The 22,546-nt window shown below is 36.7% G+C and overlaps 1 protein-coding gene across 5 annotated transcripts in view; it reads right to left on the bottom strand.

Moving 5' to 3' along the window:
* Positions 1–22,546, bottom strand: part of ARHGAP21 (Rho GTPase activating protein 21) — a 109,885-nt gene that overhangs the window by 2,857 nt on the left and 84,482 nt on the right. For 3 of the 5 annotated variants that reach the window (XM_015281380.3, XM_015281382.3, XM_015281379.3), the window contains 16 exons: positions 12,209–12,367; positions 11,952–12,054; positions 11,822–11,858; positions 11,036–11,161; positions 9,988–10,272; positions 8,661–8,725; positions 8,433–8,581; positions 7,439–7,581; positions 7,117–7,272; positions 6,933–7,011; positions 5,939–6,012; positions 5,743–5,832; positions 3,491–3,616; positions 3,258–3,299; positions 2,813–2,918; positions 1,005–1,036 (listed from right to left, as the gene is read on the bottom strand). In XM_015281380.3, coding sequence (XP_015136866.2) covers positions 1,005–1,036; positions 2,813–2,918; positions 3,258–3,299; positions 3,491–3,616; positions 5,743–5,832; positions 5,939–6,012; positions 6,933–7,011; positions 7,117–7,272; positions 7,439–7,581; positions 8,433–8,581; positions 8,661–8,725; positions 9,988–10,272; positions 11,036–11,161; positions 11,822–11,858; positions 11,952–12,054; positions 12,209–12,367 — 1,772 coding nt within the window. The remainder of the gene's footprint in view (positions 1–1,004; positions 1,037–2,812; positions 2,919–3,257; positions 3,300–3,490; positions 3,617–5,742; positions 5,833–5,938; positions 6,013–6,932; positions 7,012–7,116; positions 7,273–7,438; positions 7,582–8,432; positions 8,582–8,660; positions 8,726–9,987; positions 10,273–11,035; positions 11,162–11,821; positions 11,859–11,951; positions 12,055–12,208; positions 12,368–22,546) is intronic. The other 2 variants (NM_001398251.1, XM_015281381.3) reach the window with 2 other exon arrangements.

Here is a 22,546-nt window from a genome sequence, read left to right as displayed (position 1 = left end):
TTTTGACTGACTACTAAAGCAGGCTCCATTAATCAAGACAGCTTTTTCAAGACTGGTCTGTAACAGAAAGTACTTCACAGATGAGGTCCCAGCAGTGTGGTTTCAAGCCTTTACCTCCCTACATAACTGAGAAGTTTAATTTCTCAAACTATTTTTCAGTTGATTTTTCACCTTTCGGTTTCTGAGTTTTAAAATTGTATCAATTCAATAGTACCAATACAATAAAAGGCATATAAAACCCAAATTTAGGTGCAATTACAGAAAATTAACAGAAATACATTTCTTCCTGCTCTTCAAGGCATCTGCCTTTAGAATCACAAAGAAGCAAAAAAGATGAGTCCACTTATTCTGATTTGTAAAATTCATTAAAAACTATTTCAGCCACACTGACCACATTGCTGCCTGGCCACCTCAAATCCATACATCTTTCCTGCTCCCTCCCAGACTTATCAGAAGTGACATGTTTGTCTCTGACTGCTGACCAGTGTGGTCTGCACACTGCAAACTTTCAAGAACAGAATAACAGAAACAATATAGGGCAGTTGCTTACATCAGGGGACCTTGAACATCACTGGACTGAAACCTGACATCTGTGCCAAGGTCTCAACAAGAACAGCTCAGATGTCCATGTTCAGGCAGACAGCCTCTCTCTCTGAGTTGAGGAAAGGAAGGCTCAGACCAGACTTATGCTCAATAAAGTTCCTGAAGTCTCGATCATCTGTTACTGATGCAGCACTCCAGAGAGGGAGATGTGGGGGAACAGTTATCATAGAAATACTTTGCACAAAAAAACCTGGGACTTCATTATGGAAGGGACCCTGCAAGTGATTCCAGGCACCTTTTCAGAGAATAAGCCGCTGCTAGGAAAATGGTATTATCACTTATTTTAAAAAAAAATCTACCTAGTTCTATAGTACACCTGCATAGAAGCACTCTAATAAAACAAGCAAATACCCATCAGATCTCTGAAGGTTTTAACTACACCACTTCAGAAAATACATTACCTTAGATTTTGTTGAGTCACTAGTAGCTGAATCTGTGGAAAAATTAAAAACAATTCTGCTCAGTTCCGTGCAATTTTCTTTTTTTGCTGTTGCTACAGACAGTGCTGGACTTATGGAAAAAGACAAGCACAGAACAAAATGTGAAGCAAATAAAAACCAGAACAGAGTGAATAATCAGAGCTCACAAAGATGCAAGCTGCACCACAGAAAGCCACCGCCATGAAAAGATGCTGTGAATTGTAGGCAGAACCAGCTCAATGATAGGAATGGCAAAGGAGCCCTGTTCTTCTAAATTAAAAACAAAAACAGAAAACAGAAATACTAATGTTTATTCAATGTTTTAGGTACACAGCCCCTGCAAAACCGCAGCTGAGAGACCTTTTCAGGATTGTAGCGTGTACTCTCCTGAGATTCAGGATACACAAAGCAAAATTGAATGTCTAATCACTGTTGACTGCTCTACGTGCAAATCGTGGTTCGTGCAACCATATTCTTTTTGGGAGACTTGAGTTTTTAAAGGAATTAGGTTGCATTTTGTGTGTAAAACCCCAATTATGTATCTCTCTTCACCTGTGACTAGGTAGAGGTGGAATTTTATTTGTAAATCAGCTAGATTTCAGCAGCTACCAGTTTTGAACATTTGTATAACAAGCGCTATTATGAAATGAAAAATGGACACCATAGTTTCACTGTCTTGCAAAACCCAAGATTATACAATTATAAAGGGGGTAGGAAGGGGCTAGCACAGCAACTAAAAAATATGAACTTGGATGTGTTCCACCTTTAGGAACTTGCTCCCTAGGAAGAAAGAGCTGAGCCCCCTGCCACACCCCTTTTTGACACATGGCTAATGCTTTATGACTAGAAAGACTGGTAGACCATACCATGCTATTTCTCCTCAGGGTCTGCTTCAGAGATAACAAGAAACAGCAGAAAAACTTTTAAAAAGTAGCATTGATCTGTTTAAAATACTCTTAAAAGAAAATTTACAGCACAGATCAACTTTTTGGTTTTCCATTTACAAGAAACGGGGGTTTCTGCAGACAAGGCAGCTACAGTGTGGGCAACAGTCCTCCTTCTTCCTACAGTTCCAGCTGTCCATCAGTGACATCACAGAATCCACTAATGACATCACCGTGTGATAGACTCCTCCCACTTCTCCTGTTACAACATCAGTATAAAGTGACTGCTTCAGTAAGTGCTGAGCAACCCTTGGAAAACTGAAACAAAAGCTAGAGACGAAGGGAGAGCATTTGTGGGATACAACATGCTGGGTTAGTGCAATAATATAGTGAAGGGAAGGGGGAAAAAAGTCACCAAAAAAGAGCCTGCATTGCTTGTCCTTAGCCACACAAGAGGATGGCGTTCATAAACAGAAGGAAATCAGCTTTAGTATAGACATACTACAACATAGGTAAAGTGTCCCCCACTTGACAAGAAAACATAATTTTTCGCATTCCTAATGAGCAATATTATAACCCCACTAGAGATCAATCTTTCTGCCATCACAACACACCCCTTTACAGCAGCGTATCTGCTTCACCTTACAATGATGATTGCATGAGTTACTGTGAATAAATAAAATAGAACGTGCAAACCTCATCTTTTAATGATTATATTCTTGTTAGACAAAGTTTTCTAACATATCATGCATGATTACCAACAATTCAAATCTCTAAGAAGTGTTAATGATCTTTAAGAAAAGAGAAAAACAATTTATTAGTAAAAGAAAATAGAGTGAAAGAGTTACAGTGAGTTAACAGAGTAGGTTATTCTATCCTATGGACTAGCACTGTCCAGGCTGTTACCTGATACGTCTCCAGGAGACACTCCCGTTCTTCCAATGTTGGTGAGTAAGTGATCTATGTTTGGCACTGGCTGAGATTCTACAGTGTTTTCCTCCTGCACTGCTGTCTATAGTTAATAAACAAAGATGTCTTCATCATCGTTTCACAGATAGGTCATTATGATTCAAAAGCATTTAGAAAATTGCATCATTCACCTGAGGGCACGCTTTCCTCATACGTTCTTATTTTCCCATTTGGCTCTATGCTCTTTAAAACAAATGCCTGGCTTTTTCTTTTTATTATTAATAAATTAATTACTGCGAGGACGAGAGAGCTAAAAAGGTACTTTTGAAGAGAAAACCATACAGTGATGCAATAACAAAAAAGTACGGACATTCTAGAAGAAGCAGAAGCAGTTTCTAAACTAAAGTAATCAGAATGCAAATATTTATGCCACAATACTTACAAGGGGTTCTTCAGCATCATCTTCTGTGAAAAACCAGTCATGCTACAATTTAAAATAAAAACGGTGAAAACTCCACAAGAAACACAAAAACCAAATGTGGAACAATCAAACACGGACTAAAAATTATAGCCTGGAGTTCAAAGGATAAATACCAGACCCAAAGTGGCCCAATAAGAGAAAGCTGATCTGTCTGTGTATGAACTTACTCTAAGTAATGAAAATCGCCCACTTACTTTTTGGATGAGTGTTTCTACAATTTTATATTGGTCTGGCATATGCGTAACCATGTGTGTCATGTTATCATCAGATGTCCTCACAAGCGTTGGACCAAACACTATTGCCAGGTTTCTTGGTTCCATCTAAGAAATGAAGTATTTCCATACATTATATGTGATGTAAATGAGAAAATACAATAATATTAACTAACTATTTTAATACAACACTATTAATATCTGAGAATCAATTTAAAAAAGGACAAATAAAATTTATTTAAAAACATGTTACTGACTCCAGTAAGAAGTTACACTACGATAGAATCTTCCATACACAGATGTAATGAAGGCATCCAATACTTCTGGAATTCAAAATCCAACTTTCATTAACCCACGGCAAGTGAATAGCTCCACAAGGACAGAAACTCAAGAAAAGACTGTTTTGCTTCAAAAACACTGACTTTTTCTTTTTAAATAGAAGAAGAAAAATTTTCAAAGACATTGGTAATTCCCTGTTTGTTTTCCCCTGAAAATACTTACATGATACACTAAAGTTTAGACAGTAAACAAATGGCACGTTATGCCTACTGACCAAGAGCTCATTCAATTCACATTTACTATCAAGAATGTGGCAGCATCCAACATGACAGATCCAACACAACTACTCATAGACCGAGTTAAGTCCAGTAATGTCACAACATTAATCATCCAATTAATTCCCTTTTGAAGTTAAATTTCCAACAAACAATGGCAAGAAAGCAGCAGCAAAATACTAATCCTCTATTCATGCTTACTACTCTGACTTATTGTTATGACAGAATAGGCTGAAAATGTTCTTGCTCTTACAAGAAGGAAGTTTCCAAGAGAATGACCCAAGCCCCTGCTGCTCACTTTGATGTGAACTGTGGCCTTCAACACGTCGTACTACTATATAACCTTATCTGCCCAGCCTTGTACATTCTATAGTATTTACATTATTTAAACCATATTTATGCAGTACAGTGAAAACAAAATGATAAATGTTTGCTTTGGACTTAATGGCATTTAGTATCACTTTCTTAAAATGTTAACTATAGTCACACTAAAGGTTCTGTCTTTTTGTTTATCTTTATAAATACAGATAGGTCTACTCATTTTTAGAATGGAACCTGCCAATTTCATTTTAAATATGACTCTAGTGCTGAGGGACATGGTTAGCTGGCGTGGTAGGGATGGACTGATGGTTGAACTAGGGGTCCTCCTAGGAGTCCTTTTCCAACCTTAATGATTCTGCAATTTTCTCCTCTGATTTAAAGTTGGCCACAGTTCATCTATTTCACATAAATCACAGTGTTCTGTTTTTTTTACTGTATCCCTGCAACAAGGCATCATGCCATATGCCCTGATGTGAACACCTACAAGCACACCCATAATGCACAGATTTGTATTTATCTACATTTCCCTGAAAAAAAAAAAGGGATACTGTTATTTGCATTTACGGTCAGATATTATAGCATATACAGAAGCACTTAACAAAAGCCAACGTCCCCAGCCAGTGGAAATGACAAAAGGTGTTAATTAGAAGATTGCTACCCTATATGTCATGCTTTTTTGCCCTCTTAAAAAGCATCTAAAAGGTCAAACATTTGAGTTATTACAGCAAATCCTAGTCTTCAATTGATTTCAGTGTCCAGGAATGTAGGCTTCACACAAAGCTGATGCAACCAAGCCTTTGTCAACTGGTTTATTCAGGTCATAGACATTCACTTAAGATTTGTCCCTAACTTTTTACTCTGAAAGATTCCAAAATCTAATAGAAGGACTGATCTTGTGTTTTATTGGAGTCTGCACTGTTAAAAAAAAAAGTTCTTGTTTTACAGAAGAGTGCTATTAGAGACCTACTTTCATGCTATCTTCAAAGTCAACTGTGCATTCCTCTAAGCTTTATATTGTGAATATGTGGCATATTAATTGTTAGTTTAAACTAGTTGAAATCCCTGACCAGACACACTCCTACTGGTGTCTAAGTGGATTACATGAAAATTACAGACTTGGGATAAATCTAGGATGCAGTTTTTCACCCAACAACTAGCACCAGTTCAGATAAACTTCATACACACTAAACATGAATATTTTGATGGGATGTAATCCAAAAATCTTCCAACATCACAGAGGTTTTAATCTCATCTACAATAATAAGTTACGGTCTTAGTCAACAGAAATAATCATGCACAAAAACTTGCTCTTAAAGAAAGGGATCAAAACAAAATATAGTATGCTTTTATATCCGTTACCTTGTTCTTTTCAGAGTTCTCTGCTACTGTCTTGAGATGTGCAGAAAGAAACTTGAGCGTCTCATAATGATGTTCAGGTAAATCATGAATCTGAAATAAACAATCACTGCTCAGAATATCAAATGTTTAATACTTATTTTGTAGTATACCTACAAAGGTATGCCAATGCTACACAAGACACATGATTTCAGCTTACCAGCCTCTTCAGTGTTTTCAAACGTTCAACTGGATCTTCTTTTCTATTGGCATCTATAAAATCTGCATATTTGTCTGTTAAAAAAGCAGAAATTGATCACAAAGGTAAGACCTTTGGAAACTGTAAGTTAACCCATACTGCATACAAACACGGTAAGTGTGAGGAAAAAAACAACCTTCATAGGCCATTATAATAGTGAAATTGCAAGCATTACTTATTTTTGTTTCACATTAAAATCTAAGCTATTCATGTTTTCGTTTCTTAAATCTTAGTGAGAAAAATACATTGCAACTCCAAAAACTGATCTAATTTACTCTTTAGCGTGCAGGATGGTTTTAAGAGTGAAGTTCATCTGCTGCACTCTGTGCACTGCAGTCTCCCCAGACCTGAGAAACGTGACACTCTAATTTATGGTAGTAGAAGACTGTGTTCAGAATCTCCCCTGAAAAGTTTATTTTGTTTGGTTTATTTAAAAACTTAAGATGAGTACGAAAAACAATAGTGCAAAGGTAACATGGCATAAAAAAAATCAAGTCAAATTCTGCTGCTGCTCTCTGTTCATTACTATTTCTACTGGAATATTAAAGATCTAACGTTTAAAGATCTGTTTATAGCCACCAAATCAGAGTTAATACCAAAATCTTGCTGCCTTTCCACCCTCCTGCTCTTCTTCCAGAAATAGCAACAGAATAAAAGTAAAAAATAAGATTTGATGGGTTTGTTTTGTTTGTTTAGTATGCCAAAGTAAACAGAATATGAAAATGGATACACTATTTTGGCACAATATTTGAACACTAATTATTGTACAATTAGACAAATCATATTTTCAGCTCTTGTTTTTAAATTCTATCACCGTGACTCCCCATTCTTTAAGGAAGTAAAAGCATTTATTCCGGAATTAGTTTCACTGCATTTTCTCTCAGATCATCTGAAAGTTTCAAGACAACCGTTCAACAGTAGCTCATAAAGAAGAAAGCTAAGGTGAACAACTCACCATTGGTGAAAAGGGGTTCTGGGAGCTTTCTGAAGAAGGACTTCAGCAAACTGCTTATGACATTCAAGTCTCGCCATTTCTAAACGTTTAGAAGAAAAGGAGATAGTCTTTGTATTTCTATAATCATAGCACAACTAGAAGTTTTCAGAAGTTCCAAGTGGAAACACTGTGATTGAAGACTTACATCATCATGAACATCTATGTCAGTCATTCCTTTGTTGAGCTCCTCTTGCATACTTGAGATAGCAGCATTATTTCCAGGAACTCTGTAAATACCTGTGTACTCAAGACCTCTTTCTTCAACTAGTTTGCAGCATATATCAACAATCAGTGGGATATACTGAAGAAAAAAATATTTTATATGTATGTATATATATATGTGTGTGTATATATATATATATATATGTATACACTCACACACACACATACATTCTTAAAATATACATGAAAAAAAGCATTAAAAAGCATTTAAAATCACACTGAAAAGAAAAACTGTTCCTTCATACTTTGTTGGTATGTGCTGGGGGGCAGTCATCTAGTCTGACACCAAATGTTCCGACTGCAGATGGCTTCTTTTCAAATGTCTTCCTCATAATGCTTGGAATGCCTTTCCTCCATGTCCCCTTATCTTTAGGTGGGCTTGTCTCATCTTTTTGTTGTTAGTGTTACATAAATAAGAAAGCAAAGAAGACACATCAAGGCATTTAAGTCACAAAAGTTACTACAAACACATGTAACATTTACAAAAAAGAAAATAGTATGTCACTATCCTTTCTGTTTTTAACCTATTTTCCTGGCCCAGTTTCCCACAACAACTCACTAATGCATTTGAATATACCCATACTCAGAAAAAGGAAGTAGGTAGATGATACGATGTAATTTTATCATACCAAGACTAAATATACATAGATTACATTAAAAAAATTAAAATCCACAACATTCCCTAAATTAAGATTACATGGCTACTGAATAACGGTGACATACAAAACAGCCAAGAAATTAATACAGCCACACTAATATTTGACATTGTGTAGACCTACCTTCAGTAATTAGAAGGTTTCAGGTGCCCCGAATCAGTCCCAAAAGGGACTCAAATTCTTTAGAATATTATTTATACAAAATCAGATTAGAAGTTCAGCTGAACTCTTTACTTCCATTATACAACTCATGTAACAAATTACAATTCCCATTCATCCTGTACTGCAAGTTTTCTAATACAATAGTACTTCTTACTCAACTCTTTCTGGGACTAATATTTCAGTAGGTTTAGAATTTACTTAACATCTGCAATTTACTTACATAACCTGCACCACAGAATGAGTAAGGGAATGTTTGTTAGGAATATATACAGCTGCAGCTATAATTACTAGTTCATACTTGGTTTTCAGATGTATATTCTTGAGTTTGAAGAACTTGAATAAAGCACCTTGATAGCTTCATACTGAGGTTATAAGGAACTAAAGAAATTATTTAAAAAAAAAAAAGAAGAAACATGCAAACCTTTAGTGAGAAGCTTCCTCTCTGACTCATCCTTGGGAGAATGTGGACTCTGGGTCCTCTGATCTGCTTTAGTTCCAAGCAGAGTCTGTCTGATACTTAGGCTCTGACGAGGTGTTTTGGGAGATGGCTCTGTTTTGCTGCTTGAAGAACTGAAGCAAGATACATTACTTCATTAAGAAGAACCTAGATAAGCATACAAGAACTACTGGCAGCATGTAATTTACCTACCTCATCATTGTACTGTATTCTTTAATCCTCCGGCTAATTAGGTCTCTACTAGTGACACCAGTGTCCTATAAAATGAATTGAGATCTACTTTATAATCTTACAAAATACAACAGTTTTTACTTTCAGAAAACATTACCTCCTCCCATCAACAGAACACATACAAAAAACAATATTTTAGTACACTTAAAAATCTAGCAGGCAGTCCTTAGGAACAATAAACACAGAACACTCGAAAACCATGAGGAAAACTGAAATGAGTGATTACACATTAGATATTACTATTTTCAAAGCAGGAGGTATGTGATTAAATCCTGTTAAACTGGAAGTTACTTCAAATAGAAAACATGCAAGTCAACAAAACCTCCCATGAAAAAAATCAAATCTTATATACACATTATAGTCATACCGTTACTACTATGCATACAGCTGAAACAGCCCTGAATTCAAAGCATGCTTTTATCCATCTAATGACATACACATTTATATATATATATATAAAAATATATTTATAAATATATATATAGATAAAATATTTTATGTATGACTATATATAGTTAAATAAAAGTTACATAAATATATTTTATATATATAAAACAATATATAAATGTTATATATATTATATAATAACATAATTACCAAATAGAATTATATATATTATATAATAAGATATATATTTATATAACTATTATATAACTATATATAGTCACATATACAATATATATACTATGTATTATACTATATTATATGACTATATTATATATATATAGTCATTATTTTATTATACAGTCATTATATTATATACTATATTATATATATATAGTCATTTGGGTAATTATTTCAGAACTAAACAGATATGCATGCTCACAGACATGAAAACATTCCTCTGTTTTTCATCACTGAAATGAAAATGCACTGAAGATCATTTTGGGCTAGATATTATATGTTATATATAACAGCATAAGCTTGCTTTGTATTTAGCATTAACATTCAACTCATCACCATTTAATCAAAGAAATGAACATCCTTCAAAGTTTCAATTTTTAATTACTGAGAAACTTACCACAACATGCAACTGCACATACTACTTTATAATGCGAGTCTGATCTCAATATAAAGTTTATCTACAGTCAAATCACCGATTATATTAATTCAGTTGTTTCAAAATACTGATAATCAGAATACAATCATGCTTTAATAAAAAGAACAAACTCAGTATACTTACTCAACCGTCTTGCCTATCACATTTTCTTGTATGCTTCTGCATACATTTTGATCAATTGTTTAATTCCAAATTTTGCTGTAGTATTAAAAAGAATATAACAATTACCTCATCATTTAAGTTGCTGTTTTCTTGTATTGCTTTAATCCACGCTAACATATTATCTCTGTCCTCAGCTTGAAACAGATACTCGCAGTCTGATGTGGTGAGTCTGAATACATTTTTCCTCTTGGTTTCACAGTATGAGATGTCTATCAAACAAGCATTGATGCTTATAGGTTGTTCTTCTTCTGATGGGGTCATTTGTTCCTTTTTATCCTTGTACAAATAAAGTGAATGACCTCGAAGAACAACATACAATTGTTTCCATGGCCGAATGCTCCCACCAACTCGCTGAAAAATATAAACCAGTATGTAAGTTTGGTTATTAGCTACAATGAATGTTTCTGGGTTAAGATAAGCTACCCCTAGAAGCTTTAAAAACTATCTATAGCATACTTAAGAATGACTTGCAGAAAGCTTTCACCAAAGTGGGACTCACTAACTGCTCTCTGTCAGAAAAAATTATTGTTAGATAGCCTGTCCTCCCTGATTACCCACTGAGAGTTCAATTGACAGTAACAATGTGACCAGAATTTCACAGATGCATTGAAATAAACACAGCAAAAAAATATTTAGTGGATTCTTGCCCAGTCTTTTAAAATTTATTCAAGTCAGACTCACATTTACATAACAATGCAATTCCACATTCCCACTTCTTCTTAGTGTTATCCTATAGGCATGCAGGAAGTTAATGTGAACTTAACTCCACAATGTTCATGAGCATTATTGCTTCTCCTTATTAGCAAAGAGAAAGAAGGCCACAAGCTACATTTATCTCAGTATGGATCTTTCTACTTAAGTTGTTAGAAAACAGTTTATTTCACAGAAATGAAATACTTTCAAAAGCAGTCTCTAAAAGAAGCTAAGAAATTCATTAAGGTAAACCTTCTAACAAACAGGTCTAAAACTTAGTCTTATTGATGTCCATATCTCAAAAATGTTACTAAGAAAGAATAACCAGAAAGCTTCCAAGTTTCTTACCTCAGTTCTCCACCAGTTTAGTATTTTTGCCAGGTTAAAAAACAGAATGAAAAAACAAAACCATGAAAGGTACCTTTCCTTTGTCTGTAACAAGCTGACGAAAATGGAGCCACCCTTCTTTGGAGGCATCACCAAAGACCTCTGAAGAAGAATCTTTTCGGGAACCAGAATCTTCAGAAGATTTCTGACTGTCTGTGACCTAAAGAGAACATCACACAACGAAACTCACAGCGTACTTCTAAGCACGTTTCTCTATGATCTCTATATGCAAGATCACATCTGTCAGTGTTCGAGAGGCATTTAGATAAAAGCTTTAATAACATGATTTAACTTTTGGTAAGCCCTGAAGTGGTTGGATAGTTGGACTCGACCTCTGTAGGTCCCTTCCAATTGACTATTCTGCTCTTTAAAAGCTGGCACCACATACAGGAAAATGTCCCTAAGAATATTCCCCTGGCAAAATATGATTTCTAAAGTTTCCATAGGATAGTACGAGAACAGTTATCTTGCCAATCTGAAGTATGGGACACAAACCATGGGAGTCTCAGACTCTCATTATTAAGATTTTATTGGAGGCAACATAGATATGCTTCATTTACAGAGACTGAAGAAAATAAAAATCAAGAATAAAGTGGGGAGCCTACAAGACAACAAACCATGTTTACTTACACTATATGCACAGCACACAGTAACATTCAATCTTAAAAATCAATACAAATTAAGAATAATTTGATGGATAGCAATAGCAATGACGTTCATGCGTCTTTAACACATCATTTTGAATATGTCAGTTGTACAATTCATAAAATTTATCACAGTAATATTTACTATTTTTAAGAGTTGTTAAATATTTACTTACCTTGATGCCCTTTAAGCTAGATACATGCTTAATGGACCTGTTGGGACAAAAACAGATATTCAAATGAGGTTTTACAAGCGTTAAAAAAAAAAAAAAAATCCAAATCAAATGACATTTTTCATGAACTCACGATTTTTCCTCATCTCTATAGTCATCCAGTCCTTCATCATATGACTTCGATCTCTCTGGTTTTGTGGCAGGCTGGCTATCCAGGACACTAGGCCTAATGGACTCTATAAGGAAGTAGAAATATTTTAACATGGTAGGAAACTGAATCACATTTCCACAGCTTATGTCAAGCAGTAAAGAGGTTACAATTTTCACACCTGATCTCCAGAGAGTTAAAAGAAAAAAGTAGCATGGAAAGAAAATCAAATCACCACTCACCATGATCATGAGAAAGCTGTCGCCGAATTAAAGGGATTGGAGATGTAGGACTGGGAGGAACAGTTGTTATAGCAGGTGCTTGAGAAGCAGATGCAGAAATAACAGCAGAAGCAGGAATGTGTGCAATATCATGGTCAATACTAGGACTAGTCGGTTCATCTACAAAGGTAATATGTCATAAATTAACAATAAATGCATTAATCAAATGCTCAAACGAAACAGCTGTCTGAACTTGTCATTTCTGCGATATTAAATTAAGTGTCTTAAGCATGAAGTCTTTCATACAAACATTGAGGGTCCAATTAATGCATACCGTTAAATGTTTGGAATTTTTGTTATTGTTGTTGTTGTTTGTTTGTTGTTTTTGTTTTTTGAACAGGAGTCTGTTTCATTTCATGAGGATGTTAAATCATACATTAGGGATAAGAGCAAAGAAAATTGTATCTTATCATTATGCGATTATGTGAGAGAATGAAACAGAAATTCTGCGCTAAGCTCTTGTAATATGATTTTCAAGTAGACTGGTTTTGTTTGTTTGCATGCATATGAAAAACAAACTTGATACATCAGTAAGTCTAAACTCAAGAGACAGCTAAGTACTACTTCCTAAAATAAAACACAAGCATTCCAACTACCAGAAGCTATTTGGTTTACATCAGCGTTCCAACAACAAAGCCAACTTGCAAACAAAAAATATTTGAAATATAATTAGCATCGAGAGTACCAATCCTCCCATCCTCCACACATTCAGATAAAGAAGCAAGTATTCATGTTATCAAAGATGGCACCACTACATACCAATTATTTCTTCCACTAATTGCTCATACAAACGATTGCATGCCGTACATGCCCAGCACCTCACAGTCTCAACTGCCACACGAGTCATCGTGAGAGTCCAAAAAGCTTTAAGTATTTCTACTGTTTAACATGTTTCTGGCAAGATGGAAGAAGCTGAAAGATGCCTATTCGAACACTCTGAGAAAAGAGCTGTAACATCTTCCAGCACACCTCGGTAGTACGACAGAAATAACTGTACTTCATGCCTCGGTAGAAGAGGAGGGGTGGAGAGAAACAAGTCACGAGCAGGGGCTGGACTGCACTGCCATAATGAATATGAATGTGTCCTAGGTGCTAAGAACTGCAATATGCAGAGCTTCTGAAAAGCCCATTGAAATCAATGGACACTTGCAAACAGAGGTTTATTCTTTGCCTTGTGCCAGCACAACTGCGTAAGCTGCATTGTGCTGTTCTAACGGTCACTAACAGTTCTGTTAAAGGCAGCACACAAAATTTAGCAAAGTCAGTTTAAAACAAGATGACAAATGATTAAAGTACTGAAAGATTTAGCCATGAGAGCCCTACTTTGCATGGAATGGTTAAATACAGTAATTTTTAAGGTTTTTATTTGTTATTTTCTAAAGCATAATCCTCCACTCCTAAGCCAGCTGGGAAATAAGAACATGAATAAAAAAGAAAGCAAAAGAATTCACAGCAAATCCATGACATTAAATGCAAATAAGTTCTATTTGCATCCAGTGATAAACTGAAGCATTTAAAGACTTCTCTGATGCAGCAGCAAGGAGAGAGGAAGAACCTCAGCTATGCTACCATTTTCCAAACTACAATAGCTCAGTGTCCTATTGTCATCCTTTTCATCTGCTCAGCTTCCCTGCAGCAAACCCTGAGAAGCACACTGATGTTGACTAATGAATATTTCCACTCACTGAACAATTTTTCAGATGAATTACTTCAGAGCATATAAACCGCAAGTGCTCAGCTGCAATTTGTTCTGTTACAGACTTATCTCAAAATGTCACAGGCTCTGCTTCAGAAAGTTAAAGATGTTACCACTTGAAACAAACCTGCAGGAGCTGTGAATACAGGAGCTTAGGCAACACTACACAGCAGCCCACAGCAAAGCTACTTAAACACAAGATTTTGTCTGCGGAAAAACAGTCTAAGTGCTTGAAAGTAACAACAATTATTTCCATTTCAGCAAATTTGATATTTGACTCTTCAGAGGTACCTTCTGTAAGTTCTGAAAGCCCTGCGTCAGAGTTTTTAAAGCCTGTTTATGAAACAACAAAGGAAAATGAATCTTTTAAATACATACATACAAATATTTGTAACAGTGAGAGCCCAATTCCTTCAGCAATGCTGATGTTGCAGTGCATCACAGAAACACATACAGAGCACACCTCCAGTGCTGTCAGTGGAAGAGAGGAGAATATTACGGGGTTACAAGACCTATGATGTAAAAATGCTTCTGTAATTGATGTCTCTTGCTATATTATGTGCTACTGCTTAAAACAGTATGTAGGTTATTACTTTATTCCTTTATTCGAACAGTGAAGTGGGTGCCACTTGATGAGACATACTGCTGTTCTTGGATGAGAACAACGCTGCATCTTGGAGACATAGCAGGGACTCCAGCAGTATGCAGCCACGGACCTGAGGTGAGTTCAGAACTGAGAACGTGGGCATCCCTCTTATCTCAAAAGCCTGTGCTGTGGATGCCCTAAATGCACAGCTTCACATTGGATGGAGATCAGAGCCCTGGCTTTCTTCTGCAAATGGAGCAGGAACAGCCAGCATGGAAGCACATTTAGTTTAGAGCAGCTCTCCCAGCAAGTCTGGACATGGATGCTGCAAGAAGCTCATCCTGCCTGTAAGCAGCACGCAGATGAGAAACAGAATCCTACTCTGGGACCGCTTTTCTCCTCTGCCTGTAGGCAAAGATTAGCACAAATCATCCCTGATGAGCACATCTGGATGCTGTCCTAAATGAAACAGACACTACTTTCATGGTGAAAAGCACTTTCTTGCTATCACATTCAAACTACCTCCCTGTTAAGCTTCGTATCTTGGAAGACCATGTAATTAATTTTCGTTTTTCCTACAGGTCATGAGTGGCTTTTGAAGTATACTAAAAAGATTTATAGCATAGAGATTTATAGCAATTTTCTTGAATTACCAGTATATAGTAAGATTAATTATCTATAACATCATTCCTTAGACCAATGCACTTCAGCATCAGTATAGCAGAATACTTCGAGAATGACTCAACATCATTTCTACATAGGTAGCAACATATCATCCCATTTCTTAAATGAACAGAGAACGAAATTCCACTCTAATATCACAAAGTCAGGATAATAAATCATCACAGTTAGAGAAAACAAGGAAGAATAATAAATTCTTTAATGCTTTAAATCCTTTTTCATATGTAGAGATGTTTAATGCAATGTATTGCCTTTGTTAAAAAGTATGCACACTTATTCACCAGTTCTTTACATCAAAATTCCTATTTTCCAGTCCAGAGAGGAAAATAACAGAAGAACTTCTTTGAAAACTTCCTAAGACTAAAAATGGTCTCCCTTAAAAATACAAGAACTTTATTTCAAGTCTGACAAGTTATATATGATACTAATCATTTATTAATAAGATAAAGACTGTTCCTGAGACATGCAGACACTTCACTACCTCCTTCCTGCTACAAACTGGCAGTTTTCATTCTTGTATACACTTAACATATACAAACTGATGAAGACAGTTTGGTTAATTACAATAAAAAGAAAGATAGAATTAAACTTCACAACATGATTACAGCAAAGCAGGTAAGAAAACACTGATAAATGTAATACTCCTTTTGCCAACAGTGATTTGAAAAGTTTGTTCTACATGCTTCCTTTTGAAGGCATGCTAGAAGGAGAAACAAATAGCTATTTTCCAATAATGTTAGACAAGTAAGGGTACTTCTGTTTCCACAGCAGAGCTGAAATCCTCAAATTAATTCCTTCCCACTTCTGCACAACCAAACAACACACCTAGCGAGCAAGCAGCCCAGGGACAGCTTGGTGAGCACTAACACCAGAGAAGTAGAATGAGGCCACCCAGTACCCCAGCTGGGGTAGAAGTGGAGCAATTGGGCTCATCTCCACCAAGTGTCAGAAGCTCCCAGTGATGCTCCTTACTTCACAGTGGACCTAATCCCCACAGGAGTCAACCCTGATGTTTCAGAAAGAGACAAGCTTTAATGAGACTGCAAATGGTATCACTGGTACATGAGGGGAGTAGCTGTTCAATACCTTCCATGGCTGAAGGTTAGCTTCATGGCAAGCTTTTTGATAATGTGAGGTGATTATAGAGCAAACTGTGACATATGCCATGCAAGTTACTGCCTGCTGATTCAACACACTGCAAACATTGCCACTGCTGCTCAATTAAAACAAACAGATAACTACATAGAACCTTCGTATTTTGACTTTTCTCTTAAGTGCTTGACATATTTGTCCCTTTGAGTTTCTTCTATAAACCAATGAGCCTGTCCCACAAAAGGCAGAGCATGGGAGGACACGTGCTGCTCCACAGTCAATGCAAATGACTGCACAAAACACGGTGAGGCGTACAGAGCAGACAAGCCAGAGGAGAAACCACACACATTCTCTTCAGTTTGTCATTACAGGGATTGATGCTGTCCCTTCAGTTGTCTGTAACAAAGAGGGTCAAGCATTCAGAAGTACTTCAAGTTTTACTTTTCATTTGAGGAAAGAATGTGAGTACCACTTGTTCCACATTGCTATGAAACAAACTAAGACCGGACATCAGAAAACGACCTCTACATGCTGACAGCGTTCCCAAGGGAAGGACAGAAGCTGATGGTATACACAGCAACACAGGTACGTACCTGGTGAGCAGCTACAGCCAGCCTCTGTGGAGAGTCTTCCAGTATAGAACCACAGAATCACAAGGTTGGAAAGGACCTACAAGGTCATCTAGTCCAACCGTCCTCCCATTACTCTGGCTACCACAAGCCACTAAACCACCTCATAGCTCCTCATCCAGATGCCTCTTGAACACTGCCAGGGACAGCGACTCCACCACCTCCCTGGGCAGGCCATTCCAGTGCCTGACCACTCCCTGAGAGAAAAAGTTTTTCCTCCAAATGGAGGCCTAAACAGGCGAATAAGTGTGACAGAGGATGCACCATCCCTGCCCTGTTTCTTTCTTCTTCATCCCTGCCACCTGAAGTTTCTTTGCTGGTAACTGGAGAAAAAGTCACTTCCAAAGCTAAAAATCAGCTTCCGTATTTAGCACCCTTTGGACCTGGAAGTGCTGCAAACAGCATCTCAACAGCTCAGATTTTAAGAAGGAACTGCATTACTTACTAAGTGCACTGCACAGCACATTATCATTTTAAACACTAATTAGAGATTTCAATTTCAACAGACAATGTAAGTATATGGCTACAGACTGTAATTCAACAAGTAAAAAATTTAACAAAGACTATTATCTTTTTTTAAGATTTCAATCAGAAAAACACAGTTACTGAGAAGCATACACTTACAAATAGCTTTAAATTGCTTTTCATGTGAAGAACTTTAAGATAGCATGTGCTCCCATGCACAAAACCACTTGGGATACAATCTTCCAAACTGCACACATGGAAGAAGATGCAGTATTCTAGTATCATAGGTTTTCTGAAAACCATACTGAAATCTTGGATTAGGTATGTTTTTAAAAGTGCCTCTGCAGTACTTCATGCAATTTTCATTACTCGGTCTTCTGGAATTTTAACTGATTGCTCTCTGCCAACACCTCAGCCTTCTGCAGGAGACTTAAGGGCAGGTTGCACATAGCGCTTTCCACCTCCAAAGCAAAGGGCTAAAATTGTCAAAAATAAAAGTGTTATTTTCATTCAAGAAAGGCAAAGAAATGAGAAAGGGTAGAGGCTGAAAAGAAAATGCACCCATAAGAAGAGTGAAGAAAGAAGGGAGGACAGACAACATATCAAATAAAGAGGATGTTCATTCACACGCAGGCAAGGAAGTTCAGAAAGGTACCTCAGAGGCTCCTTGCTTCCAAGAAACCTAAAAAGCAGCTGAATTTAAGCTGAACACAGATGTACTAATATTGATCTGCCTGTTCACAAACTTTATTTTCCTTAAAAGTCTGTCAGGAAGACAGTCAAATGAAAGGACCATATACACCATTTCACCTGCATAGTGAGAAGGACAGAAATAATCAACAAAATAAAAATGTTTCACTCAGTCAAAAATGAACTACATCAAACTAAGTCTGCTATCACACATACAGCACAACAAACTGATACATAACCCACAGAAGTGGCTTTTAATTGCCTGTCTTGAAGCACAAGCTGCTGCATGGTCAAGACTTGCTACCCTTTACACTCTAAGAAGGTTTTGCTGGTTTGTTTGCTAGTTTTTAAGTACTTGTGATGCTGACAGCACTGATGGTCTTTACAAAGAACCACTTCACATATCTACTTTACGTAATTATCCTCATGTAGCCAAACAAACATAATGGAAACATGTCTGCATGCTGATCACATTCATTTTGGTAAGCCACAGAAACAGGACTGGAACAAGCCTTCCAAATCATCAAATCCAGTCTTCTGCTAATGCACTTGTGTAAATAACATATTTATTGTAGTGACAGAGTTTCACTAAAACAGAAAAAGGCTTCCCTATACTATTCCTCATGTAAGATCTATGACAATATGTTGTTTATTTCAGTGTTAAGCAAACAAACGTACAGATATCCATGTCTACACAGTAATAGAAAGCATCACAGAGTAGTTCTAGAGGTCCCAGCTCAAACTATTATCCTGCCACGTGATCAAAAAACGTACAATTCTCAATATACATTTTGCTTGGTCAAGAACTCTTACAGCATTCCTTTATTACCTGTAATTATCATTTTAAGTTATAATGGTATATTAAGATTTGTTGTGAAAACATTAACCGTTTATCAAACAAAGCTGATGCCCCCATTTCAACTAAAACTCTTCTAGAAGTTACAAACATTTGATTTCAAATTTTGAATTTTAGTTAAAAGTGGGTTTTTGAGTTACACAAACGTTTTAAATGGCATTTTAAACACTAATTTGTAATTCTGTGTTTTGGTTGTTTAATTTCAGAATACCACAATGATTCAAAAATTGTTCTTTGCATAACATAGATGGAAATGTTCAGGATGGAGCAACAGCAATTTGGCAAGCCACGCTGTAAAACTCTGACAAAAACAGAAGATTGATGTTTACCTTAGAAACACTGGTGACATGTCTAAAGCTGTGCCAATGCTATTGCTAAAATAATGAAGCAACAGTCCCTCAAAAATGAACATGTCAGCTCTTGTTTCTATTGCCACTACATTTCTGTTCTCATGGATTGGAATAGCTGGCCAATGATTTGTAGGAAAAACTAAATCACAGTGGCTGAAGATTTTTATATTCATCTTGACTACTAACAGGTTTTGCTAAAATTAAAACACACCTATCAACCATCCAAGTTCAGCCACCATTTGCTCTTAAGGTATTCATACACGATGGGTTGACAAGCAACGATCTCTGCCGTTTAAGTCTGAGGTTTTCAGTTTCTCTCTGTTAGATGCATTTCTTACAGTAAAAGAAGAACATGTATATTCTCTCAACTACATCCTAATTATATGGGGAAAATACTCCAAACCTTTTCCTATTCCTACATAAATTTTTTCATAGTGTGTTGCGCAAATGTACATCAATTCATTTTCTACTTCCTAACTGCATTCTCTTTGTATTTATATTATCTTCTTCTGAGCCCAAAGTGCCTCCAGAGAAGGGCTTCCAGATGAAAAGTATGGTACATATTTAATTTTTTTTAAAGGCAAAAAAACTCACCACTCTTTCATTAGTTCTTGGCATTGAGAAAGTTAACATCTATACACCTCTACTTTCAGCACTGCAGAAGCAGAACGCCACCATACTAAAAAGAAAAGCGACTGAACAGATATTTTAGATATCTGAAAGGTTTCATCCCCTAATCCCAGAAAACATCTGGGAGCACACAGAAATCTTATTTGGCTCAGGAACGCTGTCAAACGCAGGTGGCTGGAGAATGAAAAGGATCAGCATGAAGTATGCTGGTATCTGTGTTCCATGGGGCAAGGAGAGGACAGCTTATTTCTATGATACTTCGGCATTACCTAGCTCATCTTCTATCAGTTATTCACAAATTAACAGTGGAATGGAAATGACCTGGAAACATTCTAGGGTAAGGTTGTTCTAGATATTTTCCAAAACGGAACCGTATCTCTGAGGAAAAGTCTGTTAGTACTTATGTAATATTTAGGTACACTTGAAAAGAAGTCCATAACAGGAAAAAACAATGAACTTCACTGATCAGAAAAATCTCAAACAACATTTAACTTAGATCAGAGATTTTAAATACATCCATTAAAATGTTATTTTTCATGTGATGGCCCACTACAAAACCTACACTGAAAAGAACATTCAGGCAACAACATTGGCCAAAGCATTAAACCACACTGGTAGCTAAAGACACCATAATCAGTTCCTCCATTGCTGGCTGCAAGTCATAGGCATGCAAAGTAGACACCTAAGAAATGTATTAAAATAACTTTTTTCTGTGTCAACTTTTTCTCTTCTAGTTACGAATAAGGTAAGTAACATTTTCCATCCAAGTGCTGGTTGACACATTGAAAATTACCTCGTAGATCAGAAATGCATCGTTTCATTCCTAACAGAGAAATCACATATAAATTGTAAGCCTGAAAAACATACATTAAACACTGTAACTGCTAAAATAAGCACTGGCAGGGATGGTGGTATTTTTACTGGTCCAGAGAACAGATGAGTTTCTGGTTGAAGGGAATAACCTATCATTAGACTAATTGCTATAGGTTGAAACAATAAGATAACATTTCAAGAACAGAGCCCTTCTTTGGACCTGGAACTGAAACAGCAGCTTTCAAATCTAAACACAATAGCCTGTATTTAGTAGCACACTGAAAGTACTGAAGCTCACAGTGCCAGGATGTGTTTTTCTGTCAAACCAGCAACTTTTTCATTCCCCAAGAACACGTGCTTGCCTGAAGAATTTGAACACACAATATGTTGTTTAATTTTTCCAAATCTACTTCTCTTACAGAAGATACTACTACATCTACCTATAAACCTTGCTCTGAACAGCACATATCTCTTTTGCATTAGCAAATACAAAACTAAATTTAATCTCCCTGCTTCAGTACAGCACTTTGTGAAAGGACTAGTGTCAAAAGGCAGTTCTCCAGCACGTCACCATAATCTCAGCAAGAAACTGCCAGAAGTAAGCTTGATGTAAAGCCTGCTCAGCTTTCTGTGTGTGGTACAAGAATCACAGTACTTAGAAAGAGATGCTTGCAAATCACCCTGTCCTTGGGCTTGCTCTGTAGAGCAGGTTGGTCACAAAACATGGATGCAGAAGCCAACTAAATTACTAACTAAGTTGCTGGCTCAGTTTCCTACCAAATTATGATCTAGCCATATCCACTTCTTTTAATGCAGTTGCCAACAGCAAGGTAAATCACAAAATGACTGGATTGGAAGGGACCTTGTATCTCCATTCTAAGTAACATCCTCTCAACTGCCAGACAGAATTAGAAAAAAATCCCAGCAATTTTCCCTCAAAGGAGTTAAAAATCTTTTAACTGAGTTTCAAAGTAGATCTAGAGTTTTATCTGTCTGATAAGAGGCAGTTAAGCTTATAAGTGAAGCTGTAATTAGGCATAATGATAGTGGAACACGCAAATTTAGAATCAGGCACATTAATTCTTACTTCCTAAGACACCCAGTCTTAATAGCATTTGACACCCTTCCTTATCCAGGGAGGGTTATTTCACCCTGAGTGTGCTGGAACTACAGTGCAAGTTTTCCACAGCTCCACTGCCAGCACAAGTATTTCCCACTCAGGAAGGCAGCGCTGCATGCTGCTGTGGCACACCATGCTGGTGCTCTAGCAGCACCACTTCATATTTCTGTACCACTCAGGAGGTTCAGTTCAAGAGACTAGGGAGCACATACGCATCCACAAAATCACATGTGGTATTAGGCCAAAAGACTGTGATGGAGAGTTACAACTTCCTTTCTTCTGAGCTGCTCAGCCACTACTGGAATGAAGCACAACTGCCATGTTGAAAGCTCCTCTGAACTTTCATCATTACTTTCATCATTACATATCCTCTAAAATCTGGAAGCAAGCCACAGGACTAAGACTTCATGGCACACCTTCATTTAAATCACGTCCAATCTTTTCAACACATTCTCCTATCATAAAGGGGATTGACTTGACTTTTACACAACATTTGAATTATATGGGGTTAGAAAACTCCCAGCAAGCACCCTTAAGTGAGTACAAACAGCACACACAACTTAATCAAACATCTAACACTGGCTTTAGGCATACAACTTCAGAAAACACGTGCAAAGACTGGCTACATGCCTAACAGACCTGCACTAATGCTGGAAGAAAGATAAATGGAGGCTCAAGAAGAGTCCAAAAG

Source organism: Gallus gallus, chromosome 2 (genome assembly GCF_016699485.2).
Source record: "Gallus gallus isolate bGalGal1 chromosome 2, bGalGal1.mat.broiler.GRCg7b, whole genome shotgun sequence".
In the NCBI taxonomy this organism is placed as follows: domain Eukaryota; kingdom Metazoa; phylum Chordata; class Aves; order Galliformes; family Phasianidae; genus Gallus; species Gallus gallus.
Note: the sequence above shows the minus strand (reverse complement) of the source record. Positions and strands in the feature narration are given on the sequence as shown.